The sequence below is a fragment of the Paramormyrops kingsleyae genome, chromosome 12 (genome assembly GCF_048594095.1).
Source record: "Paramormyrops kingsleyae isolate MSU_618 chromosome 12, PKINGS_0.4, whole genome shotgun sequence".
Lineage (NCBI taxonomy): Eukaryota > Metazoa > Chordata > Actinopteri > Osteoglossiformes > Mormyridae > Paramormyrops > Paramormyrops kingsleyae.
The window spans coordinates 28,911,387-28,925,511 of NC_132808.1; the positions used below are offsets into that span (position 1 = coordinate 28,911,387).

Here is a 14,125-nt window from a genome sequence, read left to right on the forward strand (position 1 = left end):
AATGGGGGCTTTATATAAAGTTTATTGCTGTCATTAATATTGATCAGTGAACGCACGATACCCTTCAAACGTGTGCGTGACTCCAGCGCGCACAACTTAGCGTGCTTTTGGGGGCCGTGTGTTCAGTAGGTGGTTGGCTTGAATCCCATGGCCACAGAGTAATCATATCACTGTTGGGCCATTGAGCAACACCCTTAACCCCTGCATGACGTCAGATGCTGATTGGCCTTGAGGTCTAGCCCCAAACAGTAGAGTGTTGTGTCGAGCGAAAGCGTCTGCTGAGCCCTGTTCTTGCTGTTGATTCCTGCCCATTCTCGTGTGCGCAGACGTCTGGAGCGAGCAGTCCTTCCAGACAGACCCGGACCTGCCCCCTGGATGGAAGATGATCAACGACATGGCGGGAATCTACTACTGGCACATCCCCACGGGGGCCACGCAGTGGGAGAGACCCGGTGCTATGCCAGGGGGCCCCTCCCCGCTGCCCCCCGGGCGGCAGGACGCCAGCAGGGCCTCCGTCAGCTCCCCCACCCCTTCGTCGAGTTCCGAGAACGAGGTGATTGCGCTTTTATCAGAGCTCCAGTGAAGAATGAAGATTCATAGACGATTATCAAGTTGGCGAGGGGTTCGGGGAGTGCAGATGGCTCCATCTGAACATATCTTCCCCACAAACGTTAAATGTAGATTCCCAGCATTTGCCAGTGATAGGTTTTCTTGTCTCATTTTAAAAGGAGATCAAAGACTTGGTCTGTCTCTGTGGCTTTGAAGTTCTCCTACTGACCTTGAGTTCCTCTGATCAGTCACGGCGTCTCTGCCATTGCCTTGGCCTCCACAGGGTATTACTGTGTTTTACCACAGACCTGGACAGAGCAAAGGAGGTAGGATGGTAGAAGGAGGTCGGAGGTCTTTGTTAGATTCAGGCACGGCACTGTGTTCCAGACGGACTGGCCAGTGTTCCCAGTGAGGCCTCACTGTTGATTTCCAGGCCACATATAGAGGCAGGCTGGTAGTAAGCGATTACTCACAAGGGAGACAGAGATGGTGTTGCTTGTTGGACTGTTGCATGCTGGGAGGTGGGACTCCCACCACAGACCATAATGAAGGCCATTTCTCAGACCTTCATGATTACTCTCCCCTGTGGGATCCTCCAGAAGCAGCAAGACAAGTGAGGTATTCGGTCCATTCAGGATAAATGTTCTCTTACTGTTATTATTCCAAAACAGGTAGGTTCCAGTTGTTGTTTCGCTTCAAATTAGCGATTATTTATTACAGCAGTGGTTGCCGGAAATTAGATGAGCTGCTTCCTATAATAGTAATAAGTAAGATTATAGATAAATGACAAACAAAAAATAAAATAGAATAAAATAAGAAAAAAGTGTGAAGCGCAAATTGCCCATGGTAGCAACCTGACTGCCTGACGGCATTAGCAGTGTTTCCATGGCGACAGGAGTGTAAACAGTTCGTGGCTGGCATTCCAGGGGTCCTTGAGGACAGACCTAACTTTCTTGAGGCATCTGCTAGCGGAGATGTCCTGACCCTCGTTTAAGGCTTGTTCCTACTCAGCAGTGTGGAAGTTCTTCACCTCTCCCCCTTTAATCTGTGCCCCCCTCCATGGATGGCAGCACTTCACACACACAGATGTGTTCTTTGGGGCTCCGCCCCGCCCTGGAAGCCCCGCCTCCGACAGCTCCGTGGAGCCCGTCCCACTGTCCTCCTCTGACGCCTCCGTGCCGTCATGTGGCTTCGTCAACAGCTGCTACTCGGTAAGCCCCCCCCCCACCACCGCGGCTCCAGGCCTCTAGTGCCTCCTTCACAACGGAGTTATGTCATATGTCATGTGGGATTTCATAAGTAAACAAATTGGGTTTTAGCAGAGATGTACATTTCACGTCCTGAAAGTTCAGTTCAATTCAATTCAATCCAATTCAATTCAATGCAATTCCATTCCGTTCTGTTTATCAATCCAATCCAATCCAATTCAATTCAATTCAATTCACCTTTCACAACACAGTCACCCCAAGGCACTACAACGGAGGAGACGAAACAAAACTCTGTGGCTCAAGGTCAATTGACTGCCCTGCCCCCCCGGGGCATGCTAACGTTCCGGTTTGTCCACAGCCCCGCTTGTCATCATCACCCTCCATGGGGGAGCAGGAGAGTCAGCCAGAGACCCTGCAAGCGGACGGAGACAAGGTAGGCCCCTCCCTCAATGGCCCCCCAACCCCCAGGGCAATGTGTCCATTTTATCTGGGTTACGGGGGGTTGTCCTACGATCTCAACTGTCACCCTGACAGTTAGGGACACACGTAACCCTATACACAGCTAATTGGACATTCCTACCCTGCAAAAAGCCCCTCTCCATCACCTTCCCAGAGAACAACTTCCAGGTTGGTGGTATCTCATCCACTTGGCGTTCCTGCCCCTTTAAAAATTCCCAGCATCCCACTTTCTGCACCTGAAGTGGGTAATACGAGGTGAGGAGTATAGATTTGCACTGGGGCGCATGCAGGGGCGGGGCTACGGGGCAGAGGGCAAAAGCTGATGGGCTCCTGGAGTGCCCCCTCCCCTGTCACTCACCGATTCAAAACATATCATTGGCTAATGATAAGGTTGACCCCTTTGTAAGAATTATGCTCCCCCCACCTACCCCATCTTGTTGTCCCCTAGAATCACACCTGGTTCACTGTGAGCACTAACCCCCCCACCACAGAGAAATCACACATGAGAGGAAACAGCGCTAATGGCCTTCTGTTTGTCTCTCCCCCCCCCCCCCCCCCATCTGGGTGTCTCCCCCCTCCTGTCTTGGTGTCTCCCCCCCCCCCCCCCATCTGAGTGCCCAACCCCACCTTGGTGTGCCCCCCCCCTCCCTGTCTGGGTATCCCCTCATCTCTGTGCCCCCCCGCCCAATCTGGGTGTTCCCTCCCCAATCTGGGTGCCCTTCCCCCATGTTGGTGTCCCCCCCCCCATCTCGGTGTCTCCCTCCCTCGTCCGTTTGCATAAACTGTGTGTAGAAAAAGCCGTGGAGTGAATTTGCTCTTCTCGGTGGGGGAAAGATTGATAGTGAGGTCTGGAAGGCAAGTATCCATGCTGGTGTATGTGTGTACTTACACGGGCCGGACCGGGCCGCACCACAGCACGAGCATGGCCAGTCACCCCCCCTCCCCCGCACGCCCTCATCGTCCCACCCCTCACTCGTCGTTTTGAACCATCTTGCCATCGTTCATGCCTTCTCGTACGTCCTTCTGGTACCTTCCGTGTTGTGGCGGGGGCCGAGGCTGTCAGCGTCGGGGGCCTTTGCTGGGCATGTTGTGTCCTCTTCCACATCCCTGCCAGCTGCTTCATAGAGACGGGTCTCGGGCTTCAACGCCTTGCATGTGTGTGGGGAGGGGGGGGGGGGGGGGGTGCAGTCATGACAGAGCGCATGCCAGGGTAGGGGCACTGATTCCCCATCGCCGTATCTCTCCACAGGACCTGCAGGAGGCGACGGTCCACCCCGACCCAAGCCTGAAGGAGTTCGAAGGAGCCACTTTGCGGTACGCCTCTCTCAAGCTGCGGTGAGTCCCCATCCACCAGACTCTGAAAAACCAGGGGCTTTTTTGGTTCTGGTTCTAAGCCGGCTCTCTTCCCCAGGCATCCAGCCCCGGCAGATGAGGAGGACCAACGTGGGGTTAACAGAAGCCCAGAAGCTAAGGTGAGCTAAAGGCGTGCCCACCTTTTCTAAAGCAGCCCCAAGGCTTGCGCCCCCTAGCGTGACTTCCTGAATGGTTCCCCTCAGATTCAGAATGAACTCGGACCTTAACTCTGTGCCAGAATAGATTACGTCCCCCTCCTCCCATCTGCTGTTGTTTACTATCTCACTTCCATGTCTTCAACAAATTTTTAAGCTGCCATGCCTGTTTGTGCAAATGTGTTTCATGCGATTCTAAAAACGCTGCCACCTGGTGTTAAACCTGAGAACTGCAGGCACAGTTCTGCTGCCATTAAAGTAATATCTGTAAGGTTTTAAGCTGTCTTTCAGCCATATAATGTTTCTTTTCCCCACCAAAACTCGTCCTCCCTGTTTACACTGCAGTTAATTACATCCAGATGGAAGTTTGATATCTGAAAGCTTTAATGAGGATGTATCAAACGAGGAACCAATTAATTGCTTCTCCACATTGGGAGGCTTGGGTTTTTAATTAAGGCTAATAGGTTATGCATGGTGAGTGAATTCACAAACGCCTTCCCTGGAGAACAAGCCTCACAAATAAAACTCCTTTGAAACTGCCATCTGGCATCGTCTGGTAAAGTCCGGCACTATTTGGCATGATTTGGCAGCTTGTGGCGCAGGGAAAAGGAAGCTTTACCTTCCCTGCCCAAAACCCATGTGATGTAGCTGCGTTCAACTGTAACCACTCTGCCACCTTGTGTTTGGGGATGGAACTGCATGTGATGCATGTCCATAGACCCAGTATTCATGGACCGTGTGTCAGTAACCATTAGCTGAGACACCAGTAGAAATACAAAATAATCAGCGTGCTTCCTGTTAGCACAGGCTGGAATGTATCGATTCTTAATTGTGTTGACAGTTTTTGAGAAATTGTGTTAGATGTGTCATTTTGCTTTTCAAAGCCAGCAGGGACATAAATGATGAATCACAGATCAGTGGCTCCCTGGTCGTATCTGGTGCTAAAGGCCCTATTGTGCTGCAAGGGTGCCCCCTTCAGGTTGTCTGGAGCAGTGCTCCCCGTTTCTCCACTGACTTAATAACAAACCATTGTTAGATGGAAGAAAGTACATTGAGAGAAAGCAAACAAAAAAAAACAATCCCCTCACTCACTGGCAGTAATAGACTTTATATTATATGAGTTTCATTTGATTTTGCTCAGCAGCAGTGTGGTTATGCGTATCCTGAGGATTACAGTGAGTTTAAATGGAAAAAAGGATCACACCTGTGAAATATCCAGCTGTATGAATGAGAAATCCTGTCAAACTGATTGGTGTGAAAGTTTTTAAATTAGTAACCGATCATGGAAGGCTGCACAGCGCCGTTTATTCTGCGCTCCACACATCTGCCTGTTGCCCCCGAGGTTTAGGCCCCCTGCTGGCCACAAACAATCACTACGCTAAATATTAAATTAACACATTCCTTATGTAGATATTGAAGCAGCCTGTTCTAGTAACCAGTTAGCTATCCACAATCATCTGACTCTAGGCTGCTGTCAGTGTGTCTGTCAGTGATCCAGGCTGCTGTCTGTGTGTCTGTCAGTGATCCAGGCTGCTGTCAGTGATCCAGGCTGCTGTCTGTGTGTCTGTCAGTGATCCAGGCTGCTGTCAGTGATCCAGGCTGCTGTCAGTGTGTCTGTCAGTGATCCAGGCTGCTGTCTGTGTGTCTGTCAGTGATCCAGGCTGCTGTCAGTGATCCAGGCTGCTGTCTGTGTGTCTGTCAGTGATCCAGGCTGCTGTCAGTGTGTCTGTCAGTGATCCAGGCTGCTGTCTGTGTGTCTGTCAGTGATCCAGGCTGCTGTCAGTGTGTCTGTCAGTGATCCAGGCTGCTGTCTGTGTGTCTGTCAGTGATCCAGGCTGCTGTCTGTGTGTCTGTCAGTGATCCAGGCTGCTGTCAGTGTGTCTGTCAGTGATCCAGGCTGCTGTCTGTGTGTCTGTCAGTGATCCAGGCTGCTGTCTGTGTGTCTGTCAGTGATCCAGGCTGCTGTCTGTGTCTGTCAGTGTGTCTGTCAGTGATCCAGGCTGCTGTCAGTGTGTCTGTCAGTGATCCAGGCTGCTGTCAGTGATCCAGGCTGCTGTCTGTGTGTCTGTCAGTGATCCAGGCTGCTGTCAGTGATCCAGGCTGCTGTCAGTGTGTCTGTCAGTGATCCAGGCTGCTGTCTGTGTGTCTGTCAGTGATCCAGGCTGCTGTCAGTGATCCAGGCTGCTGTCTGTGTGTCTGTCAGTGATCCAGGCTGCTGTCAGTGTGTCTGTCAGTGATCCAGGCTGCTGTCTGTGTGTCTGTCAGTGATCCAGGCTGCTGTCAGTGTGTCTGTCAGTGATCCAGGCTGCTGTCTGTGTGTCTGTCAGTGATCCAGGCTGCTGTCTGTGTGTCTGTCAGTGATCCAGGCTGCTGTCAGTGTGTCTGTCAGTGATCCAGGCTGCTGTCTGTGTGTCTGTCAGTGATCCAGGCTGCTGTCTGTGTGTCTGTCAGTGATCCAGGCTGCTGTCTGTGTCTGTCAGTGTGTCTGTCAGTGATCCAGGCTGCTGTCAGTGTGTCTGTCAGTGATCCAGGCTGCTGTCTGTGTGTCTGTCAGTGATCCAGGCTGCTGTCAGTGATCCAGGCTGCTGTCTGTGTGTCTGTCAGTGATCCAGGCTGCTGTCAGTGTGTCTGTCAGTGATCCAGGCTGCTGTCTGTGTGTCTGTCAGTGATCCAGGCTGCAGTCTGTGTCTGTCAGTGTGTCTGTCAGTGATCCAGGCTGCTGTCAGTGTGTCTGTCAGTGATCCAGGCTGCTGTCTGTGTGTCTGTCAGTGATCCAGGCTGCTGTCAGTGATCCAGGCTGCTGTCTGTGTGTCTGTCAGTGATCCAGGCTGCTGTCAGTGTGTCTGTCAGTGATCCAGGCTGCTGTCTGTGTGTCTGTCAGTGATCCAGGCTGCTGTCTGTGTGTCTGTCAGTGATCCAGGCTGCTGTCTGTGTGTCTGTCAGTGATCCAGGCTGCTGTCTGTGTGTCTGTCAGTGATCCAGGCTGCTGTCTGTGTGTCTGTCAGTGATCCAGGCTGTTGTCTGTGTGTCTGTCAGTGATCCAGGCTGCAGTCTGTGTCTGTCAGTGTGTCTGTCAGTGATCCAGGCTGCTGTCTGTGTCTGTCAGTGTGTCTGTCAGTGATCCAGGCTGCTGTCTGTGTGTCTGTCAGTGATCCAGGCTGCTGTCTGTGTCTGTCAGTGTGTCTGTCAGTGATCCAGGCTGCTGTCTGTGTGTCTGTCAGTGACCCAGGCTGCTGTCAGTGTGTCTGTCAGTGACCCAGGCTGCTGTCAGTGTGTCTGTCAGTGACCCAGGCTGCAGTCTGTGTCTGTCAGTGACCCAGGCTGCAGTCTGTGTGTCTGTCAGTGACCCAGGCTGCTGTCTGTGTGTCTGTCAGTGACCCAGGCTGCTGTCTGTGTCTGTCAGTGATCCAGGCTGCTGTCAGTGTGTCTGTCAGTGACCCAGGCTGCAGTCTGTGTCTGTCAGTGACCCAGGCTGCAGTCTGTGTCTGTCAGTGATCCAGGCTGCTGTCAGTGTGTCTGTCAGTGATCCATGCTGCAGTTAATGAGCCTGCCAAAACTTTCCTGCTGTCTGTCTGTGCAGCCCCTGCTGGCTTCATCACCCCACCCACACGTGTTTCATCATGCCTGCAGCGGCCTTAACTCTGAGACAGTGCTTGTTCCCCCATGACAGTCCCATACACACAGATTTACAGCAACTTTCAGAAGTTCGGTGTGACCCTGTGCCGTTGGAGCCCTCCTCTACATCAGGCCGTCCTGCTGTGTTGGTACAGCACTGACAGTCTGACGCAAGGTGTTATGAATGATGACGACATCCGTAGTAACACTGAGTTAATGTAAAATATATGAAAATAAGTGATGCATAATAAAAAAGGCAGTTATAATTTGGATTATGCAAGTTTTCATAAAGCTTACGCTTGCAATAAGATGTCACTTTGTCACTTGAAGTTTTATCTGGCTCAGATCTGGTTTGGTAAATTGATAAGCCCACTAGTCATGTGACTATTGGTCACCTAAATTTATGTTCAGCCATGGGACCAGAAAAGAAGAGGACTAGCTAAAATTGGATGGCAGGCAGCCAATGACAGGACCAGCCAATGAAAGGACTAGCTTAGGACAGGCAGCCAATGACAGGACCAGCTAAAGACAAGCAGCCAATGGCAGAACTAGCTAAAGACAGGCAGCCAATGACAGGACCAGCTAAAGACAAGCAGCCAATGACAGGACCAGTTGAGAACAGAGGAGTTGACATTAAGTACTGCTCTGCTTTGGTGCACTGTCCCCTGCCCCTGAGAGCCCCTCGTTTCAGGGGGAGCTTATGCTGGATCAGAGGAGCGGGCTGGATGGTGAGAGAGGGCTAATCACTGCCCTCAGTGCCGATCACCCTCCTGTCAGAGCTGATTCTCTCCGCTGGTGTGGGGCAAAGGACTCAGCCTCTGTGTTCAGATTAAGCGGCTAGATTGTTCTTTAGAAGGAGTGTTATGTCTCAAACCAATTAAACCATGGATGAGTTACCATATAATTGCACTTGGCGTATAGAATTTTATTTCCGCATTGAAGTGATAGCATAACAGAGCCAAAGACAAACTTAGTCCTGTCAGAAGGCTGGGTTTACGAAGCTCTATATGCTGAGTCTCTCTTTACATTTTGTTTACTTAGCAGATATTTTTATCCAAAGCAATGTACATTTTGTTGAGACAGCAGGGGCAGACGGTCCCTGGAGCAGTTGGGGTTAAGGGCCTCGTTCAGGGGCCCGAAGGTGACATCACTCTGCCGACCCTGGGATTTGAACCGGTGACCTCAGTCACAGCATCCTGATCTATTGTTATACAGTAGATCCTCGGAACTCGAACGCCATTGCAGGGGAAGGCAGCCCTGATCCTGAAGTGCTGGTACCCAACAGGTTTTCCATCCTGCCTGGTCTCTGATGAACCTGATCTCAAGCAGGCAGGTAGGACAGGAAACCTGGTGGAAGCCGGCACTCTGAGACGAGGGCTGTCTACCCTGTGCCGTCGGGTGTACGCATCCCGGCAAACACCGCCGTGCCGTGAGGTTACGCAGGCCTTCTGCCCTGAGCGTCCCGGCAAACGCCACCGTGCTGTGAGATCACGCAGGCCTTCTGCCTTGAGCGTCCCGACAAACGCCGCCGTGCTGTGAGGTCACGCAGGCCTTCTGCCTTCAGCGTCCCGGCAAACGCCGCCGTGCTGTGAGGTCACGCAGGCCTTCTGCCTTAAGCGTCCCGGGAAACGCCGCCGTGCTGTGAGGTCACGCAGGCCTTCTGCCTTAAGCGTTCCGCCAAACGCCGCCGTGCTGTGAGGTCACCCAGGCCTTCTGCCTTAAGCGTCCCGGCAAACGCCGCCGTGCTGTGAGGTCACGCAGGCCTTCTGCCTTAAGCGTCCCGGCAAACGCCGCCGTGCTGTGAGGTCACGCAGGCCTTCTGCCTTAAGCGTCCCGGCAAACGCCGCCGTGCTGTGAGGTCACGCAGGCCTTCTGCCTTAAGCGTCCCGCCAAACGCCGCCGTGCTGTGAGGTCACCCAGGCCTTCTGCCTTAAGCGTCCCGGCAAACGCCGCCGTGCTGTGAGGTCACGCAGGCCTTCTGCCTTAAGCGTCCCGGCAAACGCCGCCATGCTGTGAGGTCACGCAGGCCTTCTGCCTTAAGCGTCCCGGCAAACGCCGCCGTGCTGTGAGGTCACGCAGGCCTTCTGCCTTAAGCGTTCCGCCAAACGCCGCCGTGCTGTGAGGTCACCCAGGCCTTCTGCCTTAAGCGTCCCGGCAAACGCCGCCGTGCTGTGAGGTCACCCAGGCCTTCTGCCTTAAGCGTCCCGGCAAACGCCGCTGTGCTGTGAGATCACGCAGGACTTCTGCCTTAATAGCCATCTGGATTTTTCATGAAGCCGGGGTCCCGGCGCCCCATGGATGACATCATTTCCTGCAAGTTTCATGAGGTGCACTTAAATTCTAGGTCTGCACAGCGAGCTCTGGAACATAAATACTTGATGTTGAATTCTTTTGTAGGTTTGTGTGTGGGGGAGGGGTGTCCCTTCTTGAACCTTGAACCTTGCAGTGTGTGGGCAGGTTTCCCTAAGGCTCAGGTGACTCTTAGGTGTTCAGAGTAGTTCACCTGCATGTGGACACCAACCATCAAGGATTGTCTTCTCAAAAACCTGAAGACCCTTATATAAGGATTCTGGCCTGTGTGGGAGCAGGGAAATCCCATACCCGGAAGCATCATGGCTTGCCTTAAGAAGACACTGAGAACCGTCATGGAGATACGATGCAAGTAATCAGTGACGTGGGAGGACCTCCAGGCCACAGGGAGGCAGTGCAGCCTAGCTTTAGCATGTTGTTTTGGGGGTTGCATACAGTATGTGGATCTGTTCATTTGTGGTCCGTCTTAAGAGGCCTTTCAAGGGCTCAGCGGCCACAGAGGGTCTTTCAGTTATTCATGATACATATTATGTAAGAGAGAGAAATGACAGGTCATATCTAAAGAACTGCGGACGTGAGTAGAGGGAGTCGGTAAGGTGACATTCACCTTGGGAGTTTGTTGCAGGGTTTGGATCTGATTGGCCACATGGGGGCAGGGTTTGGCCACAGTGCTGCCGGAGGGAGGAAGCGTTCATCTGCAAAGCTTGCCGTTTCCTGTCCGCGTGATGATCACTCGTACCTCAGTAGGTTATGGAATTGGTGCCTGTGTGCAGAAGGTGGTGTGTTTGAATCCATGGCCGGCAGACTGATTATATTACTGTTGGACCCGAACTGCTATGGAGGTGCTGGATGCTTCTCACTTGTACGTCGCTTTGGATGAAAAGTTCACCCTAAATGAATGCGACTTCTGACTTTCTGTATGCAGGTCTACCAAAGCAAAACCAATGCCTTCACGTTCCAGGTAACGCCACTCAGGTGTTGCAGGCTGTGGAACAGGCCCTGAGCCCCAGGCGCGTTAAGCCGGAGTATTTCTGTACAGGTCCTGCAGGCTGGTGACATGCCAAAGACAGTCGGGTCGTCCAGACTCCGCTCGCTGGGCTCTCAAAATGTACTTCTGGGTCTGGAATTAGCCGTTACTCCAGAACACCATGTTTTCAGGCTGACGGCCAATTGTAACCTGACCAGAATCTCCTCTGTAGCGCGGAACTGACAAAATTATAGTGTTCACTTCAAAGCTGTTTTCCGTCTTTATCTTACTGCTAAATTTCAGCCACGCTTGAGCAGCACGACCGCCGTCTTCGCCCTGTAGATCAGCTGCTCTCTGCCTGAGCAGGTCCCCTCATTCCAAACTACCTTCACCAGCTCACATTCATCCTTATTTCATTTTGATTGTAATAACAGAAGTTTATTGTAGGGTTCCGGAGAAGGAGACCGACAGCAGTGTGTATTTACGGGCTTGTTCTGGCTGCCTGCTGGTGTATTTCTGCATACTTGCGGCTGTGTGGGGGTGTGATTGGCCGTGATTAATCCCTGATGTTGTGGTCTGTGCGCCGCGCGTTTACCTGCAGCTCTGAGGCGCTTCTCCTGCCGTAGCCGCGGTAACGATACGGCCCCTCCCTCTTCCCACAGAGCTTCGCCGTGCGCTCCCTGGGCTGGGTGGAGATGGCCGAGGACGACCTGGCACCGGGCAAGAGCAGTGTGGCCGTCAACAACTGCATCCGACAGCTCTCCTACTGCAAGAATGACATCCGGGACACTGTGGGCATCTGGGGGGAGGTGAGGGCCCCAGCGCGGGGGAGACAAAATGCAAGACTTTTGCCATTTTTAGCGTTTTGATTACAATCACAGATTTTTATAAAATTGAGTTTCCCCTTGTGGGGACCGAAAAAATGGTCCCCACAATGTCAAAATAACAGGTTTTTATCACATTGTACATCTGCTCTCCATAGTGTAACACACACACACACAGACACACACAGACACTCACACACACACACAGACACACACACAGACACACACACACACAGAGGACAGTATTAGGGGCACCAGCTCACTTGACTGTATGTTTTTTGACTGCCATCGGAGAACCGAAGTACGTTGAGAAAAGACCTGCACAAGCACAGGGAGGTCATGTGACCTGCACACACCCCTGGAGCCCACTTTGTGGAGCCGTCACTCAAACCACACATCTGTGTGGGGCCCCCTTGTGGTCACAAACGTGACCAGGCGATCAGGCGGGATGGAACATGTGGCCAGTTGGCCCATGGCGTCGTTTAGGTTATAGGTGCGGCTAGCGGCTAATGATACTGGAGAAACCCCGGTCAGGTAACACCTCCGTGCGGACGACACGCTGTGACAAAGTACGACTTGCTATGGAGCGTCCTTTGTGGGGTTCAGCTCACCTTAAAAGGGTCAAGGTGAAAAGCTGCCTTGCGTTGGAGGTGGTTGAGTTTGGGTGGGGGCCCTGGGCTTTCTCTTGGGACAGGTCAAGGTTCAAGGTTCAAGGTTGCTTTATTTGTCACATGCATAGATGTACAGGTACAACATGCAGTGAAATGAAATTGGCATTGGTCCATTGAGGGTGGAAGGGGGTAAGGTTAAAGGAGTGCTCCCCCGTTACCACGACTGTGTTGTTTTCGCCCTCCTTGGTCAACTAGTGCATTCTGGGAAACTTTCACGGAGCTCTGCAATGGCGAGGAAACTTTGCGGCATAGAAACTGTTGAGATTGGACTAACCTGAAAGAATGTGCACTTGGGGAGGGATGAACTGTGAATACTGACCCCCCCCCCCCCAGGTGTAAATCTCAGGCTGTGGCTCCCTGATGCAGTGGCAATAAATCAGGGGAGGCCTGGGTGGTGGTGGAGGTGGGGGGGTGCTTAGCCACAGGGGGGCTGGACGTTAACATCTCAGCCATATCCCCCCTCCTCCTGTGACACTGCCGTTATTCTTCCTTAAAAAGCCCCCCCATTTCCCCAAGCAATGAAGAAGTTTAGCGGGAAATGGATTTAAGAGTAAAACCTCTTATTTTTTTAATGAAAGAGGTAAACGAAAAGGAAACAGCCAAACGTAAGCGCGTTCGGCGCTGCTAAAGCGCTAACCTGTTAGCGTTCGGCGCTGCTAATGCACTAATCCGTTAGCGCTTGCCGCTGGTAAGCTGCTTATCTGTTATTTTCCACGCTGGTAATGTCCTAATCTGTTATGTTCCAAACTGGTGATGCGCTAATCTGTTAGCATTTGGTGCTGGTAATGTGTTAATCCATTAGTGTTTGCTGCTGGCCATACACTCATGTGTTAGCAATCGGCTCTGGTAAAATGCTCATCTGTTAGCATTCTGCTAGTGTTAGGTGCTGGTAATGTGCTACTCCATTAGCATTCGATGCTGGTAATGCGCGAATGTGTTAGCATTTGCTGCTGGTATTGCGCTCATCTGTTAACGTTCGGCGTTGATAATACGTTCATCTATTAGCGTTCTGTTATTGTTCAGTGCTGGTATTATGCTAATCCGTTAGCGTTCAGTGCTGGTAATGTGGTAATCACTTAGCTTTAGGTGCTGGTAATGTGCTACTCCATTAGCGTTTTGCACTTGTAATATGCTAAATTGTTAGCTTTCAGTATTGGTAATAAATAATATGTTCCATTTTGAAGAAAACAATAAATTAAACTTAAATACCTGTTCCCACGGGCCCCAAACCGTTTCAGTGGGCTCCTCCTCTCTGTCACCCTTCGTTAACATCTGTGGATCCACATTTAAACATCAGCTCTTTTAAAGACAGGCGCCTGTTTCCCACATCTGCAGTTTCCAAGGAGAACAGTCCATTAGATCAGGACAAAGTGTCCTGCTGGCCAGCTGCAGACTTCACACACACCTGACACCCACAGGAGATAAGCACACACACTCCGACCCCCGACACTGGCCCGCTTCAGACAACACAGCATGGAGCATTTCATTTTGGTGGGGGAGTGCCAAAACGAGGGCCATTAACTTAACGTGGCCCCTTTAGGTGCCATCTGGAGGGTTCTGGGCTGATGGGAATCCCTCCTAAGAAGTGGGGTCTTCTAAGGCCCCGTTTTTGGGAAAGCCTCCCAAATGAATGAATGTGGTTGGTTTAAAATCTTTACCGCTTAAGGACCACTTTGAGCGTTTAAATATTCATGAGTCCCCCCCATCGCCCGTGGCAGATGCCTTACCTTTAAATAAACTCCTCTCTACATTGATAAACAGGCTGATAGTGAAATACTGCTATGGGCAGGAACTTAAGCCTGTCCTGCTTTCTGTTCTTCCAACAGATCGGAAGCCGTTTAGCAGTTTCACCTTGCTTGGTTTTGCTGGGCAACACTGAGGTCTCGCACCTCCAGGGTCGGAGGTTCAAGCACTGCCCCCTGCTGGGTGTGTGTTGAGGTTGCAAGTCACGTGTTTTTTTTTTTCCTGCATTCCAAAGACATGCAGTCATGCTAACTGGGGGTTATAAACCATA

General features: G+C 51.7%; 1 protein-coding gene across 6 annotated transcripts in view; it reads left to right on the top strand.

Moving 5' to 3' along the window:
• LOC111833097 (amyloid beta precursor protein binding family B member 2-like) overlaps positions 1–14,125 on the top strand; it is a 72,732-nt gene that overhangs the window by 36,560 nt on the left and 22,047 nt on the right. For 5 of the 6 annotated variants that reach the window (XM_072697884.1, XM_023791069.2, XM_023791076.2 and 2 more), the window contains 7 exons: positions 327–553; positions 1,620–1,760; positions 2,116–2,190; positions 3,009–3,071; positions 3,466–3,551; positions 3,628–3,688; positions 11,279–11,425. In XM_072697884.1, coding sequence (XP_072553985.1) covers positions 327–553; positions 1,620–1,760; positions 2,116–2,190; positions 3,009–3,071; positions 3,466–3,551; positions 3,628–3,688; positions 11,279–11,425 — 800 coding nt within the window. The remainder of the gene's footprint in view (positions 1–326; positions 554–1,619; positions 1,761–2,115; positions 2,191–3,008; positions 3,072–3,465; positions 3,552–3,627; positions 3,689–11,278; positions 11,426–14,125) is intronic. The other variant, XM_072697886.1, reaches the window with a different exon arrangement.